At 37.0% G+C, this 13252-nt stretch overlaps 1 protein-coding gene across 2 annotated transcripts in view; it reads right to left on the minus strand.

The window, feature by feature from the left end:
• Nucleotides 1-280: 280 nt before the first annotated feature.
• PRKG2 (protein kinase cGMP-dependent 2) overlaps nucleotides 281-13252 on the minus strand; it is a 96101-nt gene continuing 83129 nt past the window's right edge. For both annotated transcript variants that reach the window (XM_030878098.2, XM_060299538.1), the window contains 4 exons: nucleotides 13039-13161; nucleotides 11987-12049; nucleotides 4911-4977; nucleotides 281-2902 (listed from right to left, as the gene is read on the minus strand). In XM_030878098.2, coding sequence (XP_030733958.1) covers nucleotides 2807-2902; nucleotides 4911-4977; nucleotides 11987-12049; nucleotides 13039-13161 — 349 coding nt within the window. In that variant the 3' untranslated portion in view covers nucleotides 281-2806. The remainder of the gene's footprint in view (nucleotides 2903-4910; nucleotides 4978-11986; nucleotides 12050-13038; nucleotides 13162-13252) is intronic.

The raw sequence follows: 13252 nt of genomic DNA on the forward strand, positions 1-13252 counted from the left end.
GAATGACTTAATGATTAGGAATATGATGGGTCTGTATATAGGGGGATAATTTTCTGTATTTTCTAAGAATATATATATGTACATATACATATATATCCTTAATTTATAAAAAGTTAAAACTTAGAACTTAGGTGAGCAGTGAACTCTTTTTTTTTTTTTTTTTTTTTTTTTTGCGGTACACAGGCCTCTCACTGTTGTGGCCTCTCCCATTGCAGAGCACAGGCTCCGGACGCGCAGGCTCAGCGGCCATGGCTCACGGGCCCAGCCACTCGGCGGCATGTGGGATCTTCCCGGACCGGGGCACGAACCTGCGTCCCCTGCATCGGCAGGCAGACTCTCAACCACTGTGCCACCAGGGAAGCCCGAGCAGTGAACTCTTAATAAAGCACTTCATTTTGGTGAGGGTTAACTCTTCATCACATGCATTAAAATTTGATTAACCATCTTTACTTCATGATTTAAAAGAAAAAGAAAAGATTGATACTGGATTTAATTGGTACAATTGTGCATACAGATACCAATGATACATAAGGTCCAGGACTAAACGGTTATTAAGGCCCCTTTAATTCTAATAGAGATAGTAACAGTAGCTCCCATCTATGCAGCATTGATTATTTCATTGAAATTGGCAAAGGACTGTCTAGGTATCAATTTACTCCCCAAAACAGGCGCCTAAAGTAGGTATTATTTTACTGTGCTTTTTCTACAGGTGAGAAAGCTAGTACTCAAAAAAGTGAAGTCATTTTTCCAAAGTCACCCAGCTACAAAATAGAAATGGGATTGTATTAATGGTTCAGTCTCTCATTTCTCCATCTTCATAAAGTACTCCAAAGTAAACACAATAAAATCACATGTGGAGATTATATATTGACATGGCCAGTCATAGCCAAAATAAACTTGTAGTACCCTAAGTTGGTTTTTATTTGTATATATGTAAGTCTTTTTTGAATTACAACTATTGATCACCTTTGAGAATATCATTGCTAGTATAACTGTACAGTTCTAATATCCACCCAATACATAAATTCCCTACATTTATAGGTGGGTAATTTAAAAATATATACATGGAAAAACATACAGTGCTTACAAACCAAATTCAAATAAAAATCTTTAAAAAATCTTAGAAATTCATTAAGCAGGTTATGTTGATCCTATTAAAAATGGTTCTTCTATGTACAATACATAAACTTTAAAAATACTACTACAGGAAACAAAAATTCTTTGGTTCAGCAAAAGGATTCTAAATGTGGAAATTTAATTTGTTAAGGATGCACCTTCCTGGGTTGGGCCTCACTTATCTGGTTTAACACTTCAGAAGCAGATAGATGACTCTCTGAATGCTGAAAATATGGGTGGATGTGGATAGCGATGCTTTTCCTATAGAACATTAGCATAGGAAAGTATAACCAGAAGCTTGAATAATGCAGGAACTTCGACGTTATTTTTACTCTGCCAGATCAAAAAGATAAAAAGAAAATCTGTTTCCCATCCATTTGGGAAGGAGGGTGGAAGAATGATCATGATCGGTACATAAAACATTCTACTAGTACAGTTCTTAGGTTACTGGCGTCCAATGCTATTGAAACAAATCTATTTGTTATTTGGAAGACTGCAGGGAGGAGCCAGGAGGGGGACAGATGCTGGATGTCCCTTTTACCGTCCCATCCCTTCTCTAGTGGCTTGCCTGCCTTAACAATCTAAAATTATAAACACTCCCATGACTCAAATGTCTCCTTAAAGTTATTAATGCAGCAGTGATTAGGCGTGCATCAATATCTGCCAATGGGATTTCCATTAAAAATTAACTGTGGTTATTTCTATACTCTTGGTTTATTAATAGCAACAATCACAGAACTGGCCAAAATATCTCAGAGTTTCAAAGAGTCAGCATTTATACCTTTTAGAATTTTTTCTCCTCCATATGTAATGGGAAGGAAAAGCCTTCACAATGTAGTTCCTGCGTGTTTTCTAATTTGATTGTGAAAATATTTAATATATAAGATAAAACCTTTCCAAAGGCCCATCAATTAACCACACATTATAACCATCTTTAACAAGACTTTTGAAAAGTCTCTGAGGTATCACAGCTGGTCACAGGAGAATAAAAATATTTTTTGCTTTGTTTATTGTTTCTAAGTTCCCCAATAGAATGTAATTACCTGGCTAGATTCATTAACTCATCTGTGTTAGAAAGTGGTACCAATGACTAATACTCAAATTTGCCTTTCCCCAGACTAGGTTCAGAAGCCTATCAATATAGTTCTAGGTTGAACACAGGTGAAAATCAAGAACTTCTGTTGACTACCAAGTTTACGGCAAGCCATGACTTCAAGATGCCATAATGCTTACGTGGGATTGTTGAGAACGGGGGAAATCTTCCAAAATTCACCCTTGTTCTTTCTTCTATTTGAATGACTTAGTTGCTCAAGGGCAAGACACTTTTTAAACCTTACTAGGACTCAAAGGAGACAAATATGATTGGGACGGAGCAACAGATTGCAGAGAAAATTATGTCCCTTTGACAAAAATGGTTCTGACTTTGAAGAGGGGAATAGGATAGCCTTCAACATTTGAGAAAAGCAAAGAACAGAACACACGAATAATTCACAGCATCTAAATGAGACATTATCATTCAGAACCACCTCCGCACCTACTATTTCCCACCCCCAGCTCATGGGCAGGGATTTCTTTTCTCTAATAGTCTTCTAAAAGATAGTATAATACTCTGAAGAGAAATAATCAGTGTTGGATTGTTGGTCCTTATAGTCCTTTTGTGTATGTAGGGCAGTAATCATCTTTTCTTCTGTCAGAAGTCTTTATCCCAGCCTGACAGCTCATCAGGAGGCACCCCCTTCTCGGGAGGATACTTGTCAAAGTAGCTGTGATCTGTGGGTCCACTTAGCTAGTAGAAAAAGGATGAAACCAAAGGTGAGGATAACGTTGACAAAGCATGCTAGAACATATGGGGAATGCTTTCTGTATCTGAACACTGATTTTCTACTGCAACCACTTGTAATGTACATGTAAGGAAAATAGAACCAGTTATCATTTTTGAGTCACACTCTCAGTCTCATGAGATCTCCCCTTTAGAACAAATGGATCGGGTCCCAGAATTACATGCAGTAGGAGCTACCTGGCTTAAGGGGTTATTTCTGAAAGAAAAGGTGACAGAAATGATGTCTCTTTTTTTTTTTCAAATTGGAAAATATTTTAAAAGGAAATATTAAAAATATCAAAATTTGCCAGAATCCTTCTTCCACTTTATAATAAAGTTTCTCACTGATCTTGAATTTTTATAGGGTTAATTGACCCGTATAAATTCTCCAGAATGTCAAACAAAGGGACAATTCAAAATACTAGTGACTTTGTTGAAAGAGTGAAATTACTCTGGTATTAAATTACTTTGCAAATCAAGTGGTTTCCAATTCTTTGCTTTCAAACAATCTTCATTAGTACCTAATTGAATTATCAGCTGATAGATCACTAAAAATACTATTTATGATCCATCATAATGAGTTTTTTGGGGGCATAAGGAGACTACTCAGAAGGTGCTCAAAGTGACATTGCTATTATAAAATCCTCCACTCTCATTTACTTATTTATGTGAACACAACTCTTAGCACTTTCATCTACAGAAAAATAATTTTAAAAAGAAATAGAATTGATGTGGAATCTGATCCCATTTTTTAGTAAATAATATTCATCCACAAGTACATTAATAATTTCTTTTCAAAACATTTTTGTTTAATAATTATTTAAAAATTTATAATATATGTATGTTGTTTGATACTGCATGCTACAAAAATGTAATTATAACTGAATCCAGAAGAAATATCTGTATTGCCAGCGAAATTTTTATCCTCACAAAAATTTTTAATTTTATAAAAACTAAAATTGAAAGGCACTTAAAGAATGATTAATAGAAGACCATCCAGTATAAAAATCTTTTACATTAGGATGAAATTTTATAGAGAAAATCTAATGGAAACATGAAAATAGGAGTTTAGAGAGAAAAAGTAGTCATGTAATATTTCTGTCTATTTTTTAAATGGCTGATGGGTTTCATATCTCAATGGCATTTAGATTCCACTGGATATATTTAAAGGGGCAAAGTGAGAGTAGTGTTTTACTATAAAATGTCAATATTTACAACATACTCGAAATTACATTTTCCACAATGACTTAGACGAGTAATGAAAAAATTCAGATGTCAATCTAAAAAGGTACAAAGAAAGACAAAGATCCTCAAAATTCCTTTACAGAGAACACAACATAACATTTGTAGGGTGTTGACTAGATTATTCCTGAGTCATCCCCCTCCCTCCCCAACTTAGCAGATGTTCTGCTTTCTCTGGAGCTGTGCTGTCCAACCAGCAATGGGGACTGAGCACTGGAAATATAGCTAGTCGGAACTGAGATGGCTGAAAGTGGAAAAACCACTTGGCATTTTTGAAAATTCAGTATGAAAAAAATAAATGTAACATCTTTATTAATATATTAATATTCTGTGTTTGTTACATGTTGAAATAATATTTTAATGTATTATGATAATTAAAATTAATTTCACCCATTTCTTTTTACCTTTTTTAATACGGCTACTGGAAAATTTTAAATTACATATAGGTTCATATTATATTTTTAGAACCATCTGTCAGCCTGACCAACACTGGCTACCTTGGGATTTAGATTTACATGTAATCCATTCTTAAGAGCTGAGCTAAGGTCCATTGAATACATAATACTATTTAGACCATATAGTCACAATTGCAAAGACATTTTCACTTAAATTTTAAAACTGTTAAAAAAAATTTTTAATCTATTCTACACACACACACACACGCCCCTAAAACCTGTTTACAAAAACAAATACTTGGAAAAAAATCAAGAGAGTAATATAGTAGATACGATACCTCTCTTTGTAAAGGTGATGGAAGGTTCCGTGCTTTAAGTCCTTCCCAATTAAAACCATTTAACCACCTGAGAAATCAGAAAAGTACAGAGAAATATTACTTATCTGATAAACTATTAGCATGTCAAGTCATCTGTCCACCCATTTTGTTGCCTGCTCCCTGCCTGCAACAGTATAGCTGCAAATACCAACCATGCCCACACACATGTGTGTCTCTCACATTAAATCCATGCCCACTACCCTCAGGGGGGCCTTTAATGCTGCCCAGCAGTCAGTCTAGGTTTCCCTGTTGTTCCCCTCGTCACACTCCCTTAGACTCATAATCCATTCTTCGTCCTCCCTCCTCAAACTTTCAGACCTCCTATCCATCTTCCCTCCCAAATGGTGGCCTGACTTCCTATTTCACTAAGAAACCAGGAGCAGAAAAGAGAACTTCTACAATTTTCCACCAGCAAACCTGCCTGTGTAGGCACATCTGTGTGTTCCCTTTCTCTACTGCACCATGAATAAACTGCCCTTGCTTCTCTCTAAGGTCAGCTCCTCTGCTGTGTATTTGATCTTGTAGACATTCTCTATTCAGACATGCTCCTTAAATTCTCCTCTCTCCTGAATCTTTAACATCGTCTCTCCTGGGGCATTCGAATCAGTATGGAAACATTTAAATTCTTCCAACCACAAAGCAATCTCCCTTGACCCGAACTCCCCTCCAACTCTCATTCCATTTCTCTCTTCCCATTGGAGGAAAACTTGAAAGAGTAAACTAATCACTGTATCAACTGCGGACAAAAAAAACTGTTGCCTGCCACTCCAGTAAACACTAAGTGTTGCCTGCCCTGAAGCCGTCAGCCATTGCAGCCACCTGATGGGGGATTCAGGATGGAGAAAAACTGAATACTGGTCCTAGATAGTTAAGATGCATATCTAAGGGGTAATTTCAAGGAGCCCAAACTCTTACATCTTCCCATATATAGAAAAGCAGTAAAATCGTTGACTTGAGATGTCTTCTATTTGTGATTAGCGGTAAATTTTTTTCTTTTTCTTTTTAAAATTGAAGTATAGTTGCTGTACAGCAGTATGTAAGTTACAGGTGTACAATATAGTGATGTACAATTTTTAAAACTTATACTCCATTTATAGTTATTACAAAATATTGGCTATATTTCCTGTGTTGTACAATATATCCTCATAGCTCATTCTATACCTAATAGTTTGTACCTCTTACTCCCCAACCCCTATATGGCCCTTCCCCACTTCAGCAGTAATCTTCCAATGTTGTACTACATGTTTTTGTTTTTAAAGCAAAAACTCTTATATATCCTGATTCCTCCTTTACCTCTTTGCAGCAGTTCCTCAGAGCTGAGAGGTTGTCTCCTGGGCTATAGTCCTCAGTAAGGTCTCCAAATAAAACATAACTTGCAACTTTTAGGTTGTTGTGTTTTTCTTCAGTCGACGCTACCCATTTTCTCCTAGGCACACCGCAATCAGGCTTCACCCTCTCCACTCCAGCGAATTCCCTTAATTCTCAGTTTTCATCTTACTCTTAGCACAGCTCATCACTCACACTTCCCAAAACACTTTCTTCACTTGGCGTCAGAGACATGCCCTTGTCCTGGCTTTCTTCTTACCATCTTGGGTGCTTTCTCTCATTTTCCATTGCTATTTCCATAGGAAGTTGGCATGCTCTGGGGCTCAGTCCTTGGACCTCTTCTTCCAACTACTCCCACTTTCTAGGAAATCTCATTCAGTCTTGTGGCTTTAAATAGCATGTATAAACTGATTACTCCCAAACTGCTATTTCCACCACCACCCTGCCCCCCTCCACACACACACACACACACACACACACACACACACACACACACACACACACACACACACACTGCTTAACAGGCTGCTAGCTACAAGTGCTATTCACCATCTCCCCACTGGATGTCTAACGGGCATCTAGCTGTATCAGGTCCACATTGAAGCTCCAAATTTTCCGCAACGAACTTCCCTCAACTCTTCCAGTTGCTCAAACCAAAGACTTTGGAGTTATCCTTTCTCTCACATCCTATCTCACTCCATATGTAAATCTAGTCTGTTACGTTCAAAATACGTTGGTATTCAGAACCTGGCCAATACTCAACACCTCTACTCTACCAGCATGGGCCAAGCCACAGTTATTTCTTGCCTGTATTAGTATAATAACATCCTAACGGGTCCTCCTGCTTTTGTCCATGGGAAACAGCCCAGCAAGGGTGATCATTTAAAATGCAAGTCATTTGGAGGAAATGTTTCCTCCAACATTTTAAGTTTGGAGGAAAACTTGAAAGAGTAATCTAATCACTGTATCAACTGCAGACAAAAAAAACTGTTGCCTGTCATTCCAGTAAACACTAAATGTTGCCTGCCTGAAGCCATCAGCCATTGCAGCCTTTGTTCACATCATGCCTTTGTTCAAAACTGTCCAATGCTTCCAATTTCACTCAGTGTAAAAGGCAAAGTCATTACCATGTCTTTATTAAAACCCAGAGGCCTTATCACCCTTTCCACCACCACCCTTCCCCCACCCTGCCACTGCCCTACCTTTCTCTTTCTCTCTCTCTTTGCTCCTTTGTCTCCTCAACATTCTTCCAACAAGCATGGGATGTTCCCACTTCAAGACCTTTGCACTTGAGCCCCTGTAGCTGAATTGTCCTTTCCCCAGATTTCCACATGGTCTGTCTCCTCAACACCATCAGGTATTTTCTCGAAGGTCATCTTCTTAGAGAGGCCTTCATTGGCCATCCAGTCTAACATGGCAACCCCTCCCCAACCCCACCCCCATGTACTTCCCATCCTCCTTCCATACTTTATTTTCTCTCCTTATAAGTTACTGCCTTCTAATATACCTACTATACACTTAATTATTTTCTTTATTTTCTTTCTCTCCAACTAGAATGCAAGCTCCATGAGAGTAGGGGTTTTTGTCTGTTTCCTTTCCTTCTGTGTCCCTAACACTTGCAACAGTACTTGACACAAAACAGGGGCTCCAATAAATGTCTGTTGAATAACTGAATGACTCTACAAGAGAACACCCTTACATAGGACCTCTAACTATCATGTCTTACAGTAACACACTGCCATGGTGGTGATGCTATTGGTGAAATGTATATAAGAGGCTCCAAGATAAAAAGTATTTTACAGTTATCTGTAATGAGAGAAGGCTGATGGCCAGATGAAGTTCTTTCATTTATTGCTTCCAAACTATTAATCTAAAAGGAAGGACTGATCTGGTCTTTAGGATACGTATCAGGCTTGGTGAGCTCGAAATGCAACACCAGAAATGAGGAGGACTTGCTCCTCTCAGACAGAAACAATGTACTGTGTCTCTCAGAATCTTATAAAGAACCTGGAATAATACTGTTTAAATCCACTGATCTTTTCTATTGGGACACTGAGGTCAGGTCTGCCAGCCAACAAAAATTTATGGAAAGTCAACTTGGTCCCAGGCATCAAAAACAACAAAGACCCTGCTTTCAAGATATTTTTATTTTGGCAGGAGGTGACAAGTAATCAAACAAAAAAGTAAACAATACGAACATTTACATTAATTTCATATACTAATACGTACTAGGAAGATAAAAGAGAATAAAATGGTGGATGATGACTGGGATACGGATGGCTTGGGAGGTGCTGCTTTTAGCTAGGGTGCTATCTGAAGAAGTGATATTTGAATTGAGGCCAGAATGAAGAGAAGGGAGAAGCCATGGGAAGATTTGTGGCAATGACCTTCTGAATGGAAGAAAGTGATAGGAATGAGCTGAAGTGTGGTGAGTGGAGGGGAAACGAGAGAAAAATATGATGTCTGAGAACCAGCCAGAGGCCAGATCTTATAGGGTCTTGTAGAACACAACAAGGAGTCAAGATTTTATGCTTATCGGGAAGCCAGTAGAAAGTTGTAAGGAAGTGATGCAATCTAAATACGTTTTCAGAAGACGATTCTGGCTGCTATGTGAAGAATGATCGCAGTGGGGGGCGTGATAGGTCAGGGTGGTGGTGGGAGGTATCAGAATGAAGGCTGGGAGATTTTAGGAGGCCCTCGTATTCATCAGTCTGTCAACTGTATCCGAAGTTACCCTCTTCTACCTTTTTCAATCTCCTCCCTCTCGTGGAGTTGGTTTTGGGTCACTCCTTGACTGGATTTCTCATTCCAAGTCTAAGCTTAGCAAGAGAAAAAGTACTAAAAACAGAGAGGGCGGGCTCTTAGTACATTCCATTTCAGATGCCATTCTTAACCCAAAGTGCCATTTTGGTCTACACTGTTGAGTCTCTAAGCAAAGAGTGAGAGTCAGACAGCAATCCTAGATGTATGACTTCCATTGTCCTTGCTGCAAAACCACAGAAGTCCTCTCCATGATCCACCCATCACCTTCTTTGCACAGACCGAGGCTCCATTTTTAGGGATTTCTAGGCACACAGTTCTGTGGATTCTTTTCTTTTGCCACCGATGACTGACACAATTCCTTTTCACATATTTTACAATGCTCTCTACCCAGATGCTACTCCATAAATATTAATAAAAATCATTACTGTTACTCTACTGAATCAAAGAGCCTATGCATTTCTTGCTGAGTACTTGTTACAATTTGACTTATGGCAATATTTACTTAACATGAGTGGTTATTCACTTAACACCTGGCCTTTTTGACACTAACCACATTTTAAGTAATCCAAGTGCCAGCATGCAGTCGTGTGTGAAAAATATTCACTAAAGAAATATTAGCAGCAACTGTACATAAATTGCTTCTTCATTTTTAAAAGAGTAGTAGCTATTCTTGAGAGTAAAATTCTAGAGACTGGAAATATTAAAGGTAACATTAAGAGACCTGAAACAAATTACTCCTCTACCTAGCAGGAAAGATTTAATTGTACCCTACAACTATATTATCCCTCTTTTCAGAGAGGTGTTGGGAGACATGATTGGTACCTAGTTTATAAGTTAACTTATAAATAGGAGAGGGAGGAACTCTATTTTTAAGAAAGATGATTTAACACAGACTGAACAAACATATAACAATATGCCACGTTTAAGTGTATTGTTGTTAAATACAAAATTGAAGTAAATGACTCTCCAAGGAAAAAAGATGTTTTACTTTAGAGAGGAGTGGGAAAATCTCATGGCAAATTTTAGAAAGAATGCTTTTTTAAAAAAACATTACAAGAATATACTGGGTAGTGAAGCTATATGTGCCTTGGAGACTTACGCAAGGCTATAGAACACTCCTATTTGAAAGCAAAGAGAGTTCTATTTTTCAGACCCCCGTGCCCCATCTTTGTATGCTAAGAAGCACTATGAAAATCAGATGAAATAATGTTTTTGATCTCCCTGAGCTCACCGGAAGGCACTGTGTAAATTTGGTACATCTTATTAGTGAACTCTGCCCTACACACAGCAGCTTCAGCTGTATGCTTCAGCTACTTGGCAAAGAACACCCTGTTAAGAAGAGTGGGCAAATTAATCCCTATGGGGAAGGAAATTCAAAATTCTTCATTACCATGCTGAAGTGAGAAAATCCTTCAGCATGAATCTGCATGTACATCTAATCACAACTTGACAGCTATATTTAAATGAGCCTCAGGTAAATAAGAAGTAAGAGATAAAACGGGAACCTGTTAACAATTATATCACTTCTATTTCCCACCTACCCCAGAGCAAACATGAAGATGCTTCTTTAATGAGATAAAAGAGGAAATACATTGGAAGGGGGGACTTTTACTGACTGAACACTTGTTTGTTCAATATGAATGGTGTGTTTATGTGTCATTTTATCATGAGAAAAGAAACTGTGATAACAGCACATAGGAAGAGAGATAAATTGGAATCTAAGACAAATAATGAGCTTTACACGAAAGACAATCCAAAAGATGACAAAGAACAATAAAATACGTATTTGGATGTCTATAAAATCCACAGATGTGTCTGTCTCCATCTCTTCCTCCCTCCCTGCTTCCCCATCCCCGTCCTGATATATCCTTATGGCAGAGCCCGATATGAATTTACAATGTTGAATACATGGCTTTATTTCAAGAAAGTTCATGAATAGATAGAGCAGGGCTGGCAGCTTGGGGATTTTTTTTTTTTTTTTTTTTGAGCTGCACCACTACTGTTCAGAAAAACGAATAGTGTTTCTATTCAGCAGCATCTCTCCCTTTATTTTCACACTGTGTTGATGTGCCCCTAATTCTTCAGTAAAAATATCCAGAGAAGAATAAAATGTTGAGAGGTGTTTTTCTTTCTGAAAGTGAACACAGCAGTGTGCTCAAAGGTTTTCAGTAATGAAATTCTCAAATTTATTTTTTGTACTATCAATAGGTGATGTTTCACTTCTGTAAATCATAAGTAAAATCAAAACATCTCAAGGATTGCAGGATTTAGCTAGGCATAGATTTAAAAAAAAAAAACAAAAAAACTCCAAGGCCTGAACTTCCACATATGGAACGAAATCAGAGAGTTTATATTATGGAAGTTATTGATGGTTTTAAAGACCAGCTTTAGAAATTCACAGACCTGAAAAAGGTGCTTTGTAGACTATTACATAAGGATAAAACACTGTTTGAGGTTTTGTGGAAATCAATGTACTTTACCCCAAAAGTAAAATACGATAGGAAGCTTCAAAATGTGGAGAGCTGGTCAAAGGAAAATTATATTTTAAATAAATATATAATATTGGTTAAAACTGAAGTAGAATACTATTTAACAGTTGGTTTAGCTGACCCATTCTCTAGAATATTGAGAACAATAACTATCCTACTTTAACTGTAAATGAAACGTCAAAATTAGAACTTGATTCCTTTATAGAATCCAAGTTAATATTAAAAAATAATGGAGATTACAGCAGATAAAAAGCTAAGTTGCTATAACTTGAATATGTGATTTTGTAATTTGTTTTATAACTTCATCGCAGCTAGTAAAACACAAATTAAAAATAAAGCACCAAAAAGGAAAACTTGATCATTTGTGTAGGGATCTTTACAGACTGAGAGAAGCTTCAAGATTACCACACTTTAAAAATAAATTTCTAGATTTTTCTGGGCAAAGAAGTAACTGTGTACCTGTGTTTCTTAATGTCATTGATTCCATTCTTCAGATTTCCTAGTCTTTCTGTTGGATTTTGCCTAAAATAAAAATTTTAAGTCAATTTATAATAATTATGTTTGAGTGAATTTTACATTAAAATTTAACAATTTTTCTTTATTCATTCATTCATTTTGTCAACAATATTCATAGACCAGGCACATCTGAGAATAAAGGAGATGGAAAACACATGCCCCCTCTGGGGGAGCCACAGTCAAATTACAGTCAGGAATATGAATATATGTATTCAATATCTATATATCCCAATATATAGATATAGGTATATACATACGGATATATAGATATAGGTATCTCCCAGTGCTTTAAATGAGCTATGAATAAATGCTTAAAAGAACAGGACGATGCCACCTTACCAAGTCTGCTAAGGGAACCAGGGAAAGCTTTAGAGAATCATTTACAACAGAGCTGAAATTTTAGAAGCATGCAGAAATTTCTGTGGGCAACTCACAGCTAGGTTTCATGTTCTAAATTTACTAAATTTCAAAGCTTTTAAAAAAGTTCAAGTGTGCAAGAAAACTGCAACAAAATGAAGCTTAAACAAAATTCTAGAAGTCTTCTGTTCTCCAATAAATTATTTTTAGTGGTAAGTAGAAATTTGGAGTAATTTAAAATAGGGGTACTTTTTTTTTTAATGAAGATTGAAAGAGGACATACAGTAACACTTTATCATCGCCACTAATTTTCTCTCAAAATAACAATGCTGTAAACTACTCTTTTATTAAGCTAAGTTTTGTGGTTCTATTTTCCTCTAACAAAGATGATTCTCAAAGATAATCTGAACAATCTGCATCTCTTTTAAACTATGAGTAGGTACTGTGTATTACATGAAGGAAACTCAAACTTCTAGCACAGACGGCAAAATAGAAAATGATTTTCATTAAATATAATTTAACTACATAGAAAAGTACAAAAAGTAAATATACACCTAACTTTAAAATGTGTGGCAGCAGAAATGAGAAGCCTTCACACCTTCCCCCAAGAACAAGGGGTTTTTAATAGTCATTCTCACCTGCAAAGCCTCCGAATCAAATCCTCAGGTCGTCTGGTTATCTTTCTGGGAAAATCCATTTTTTCAATTCCTTTGAGAATCAAATTGTAGGTCATCATTTGGTCAACCCCAGAAAAGGGCGGGCTAGAGAAAAGCCAAAATAGGACACTAGGACCAGCATCTGAGACACATTTACAACTAAATTTCTTTTCTTTTTTTCCCTCCCTCCCTCCCT

Source organism: Globicephala melas, chromosome 5 (genome assembly GCF_963455315.2).
Source record: "Globicephala melas chromosome 5, mGloMel1.2, whole genome shotgun sequence".
Taxonomy (NCBI): Eukaryota; Metazoa; Chordata; class Mammalia; order Artiodactyla; family Delphinidae; genus Globicephala; species Globicephala melas.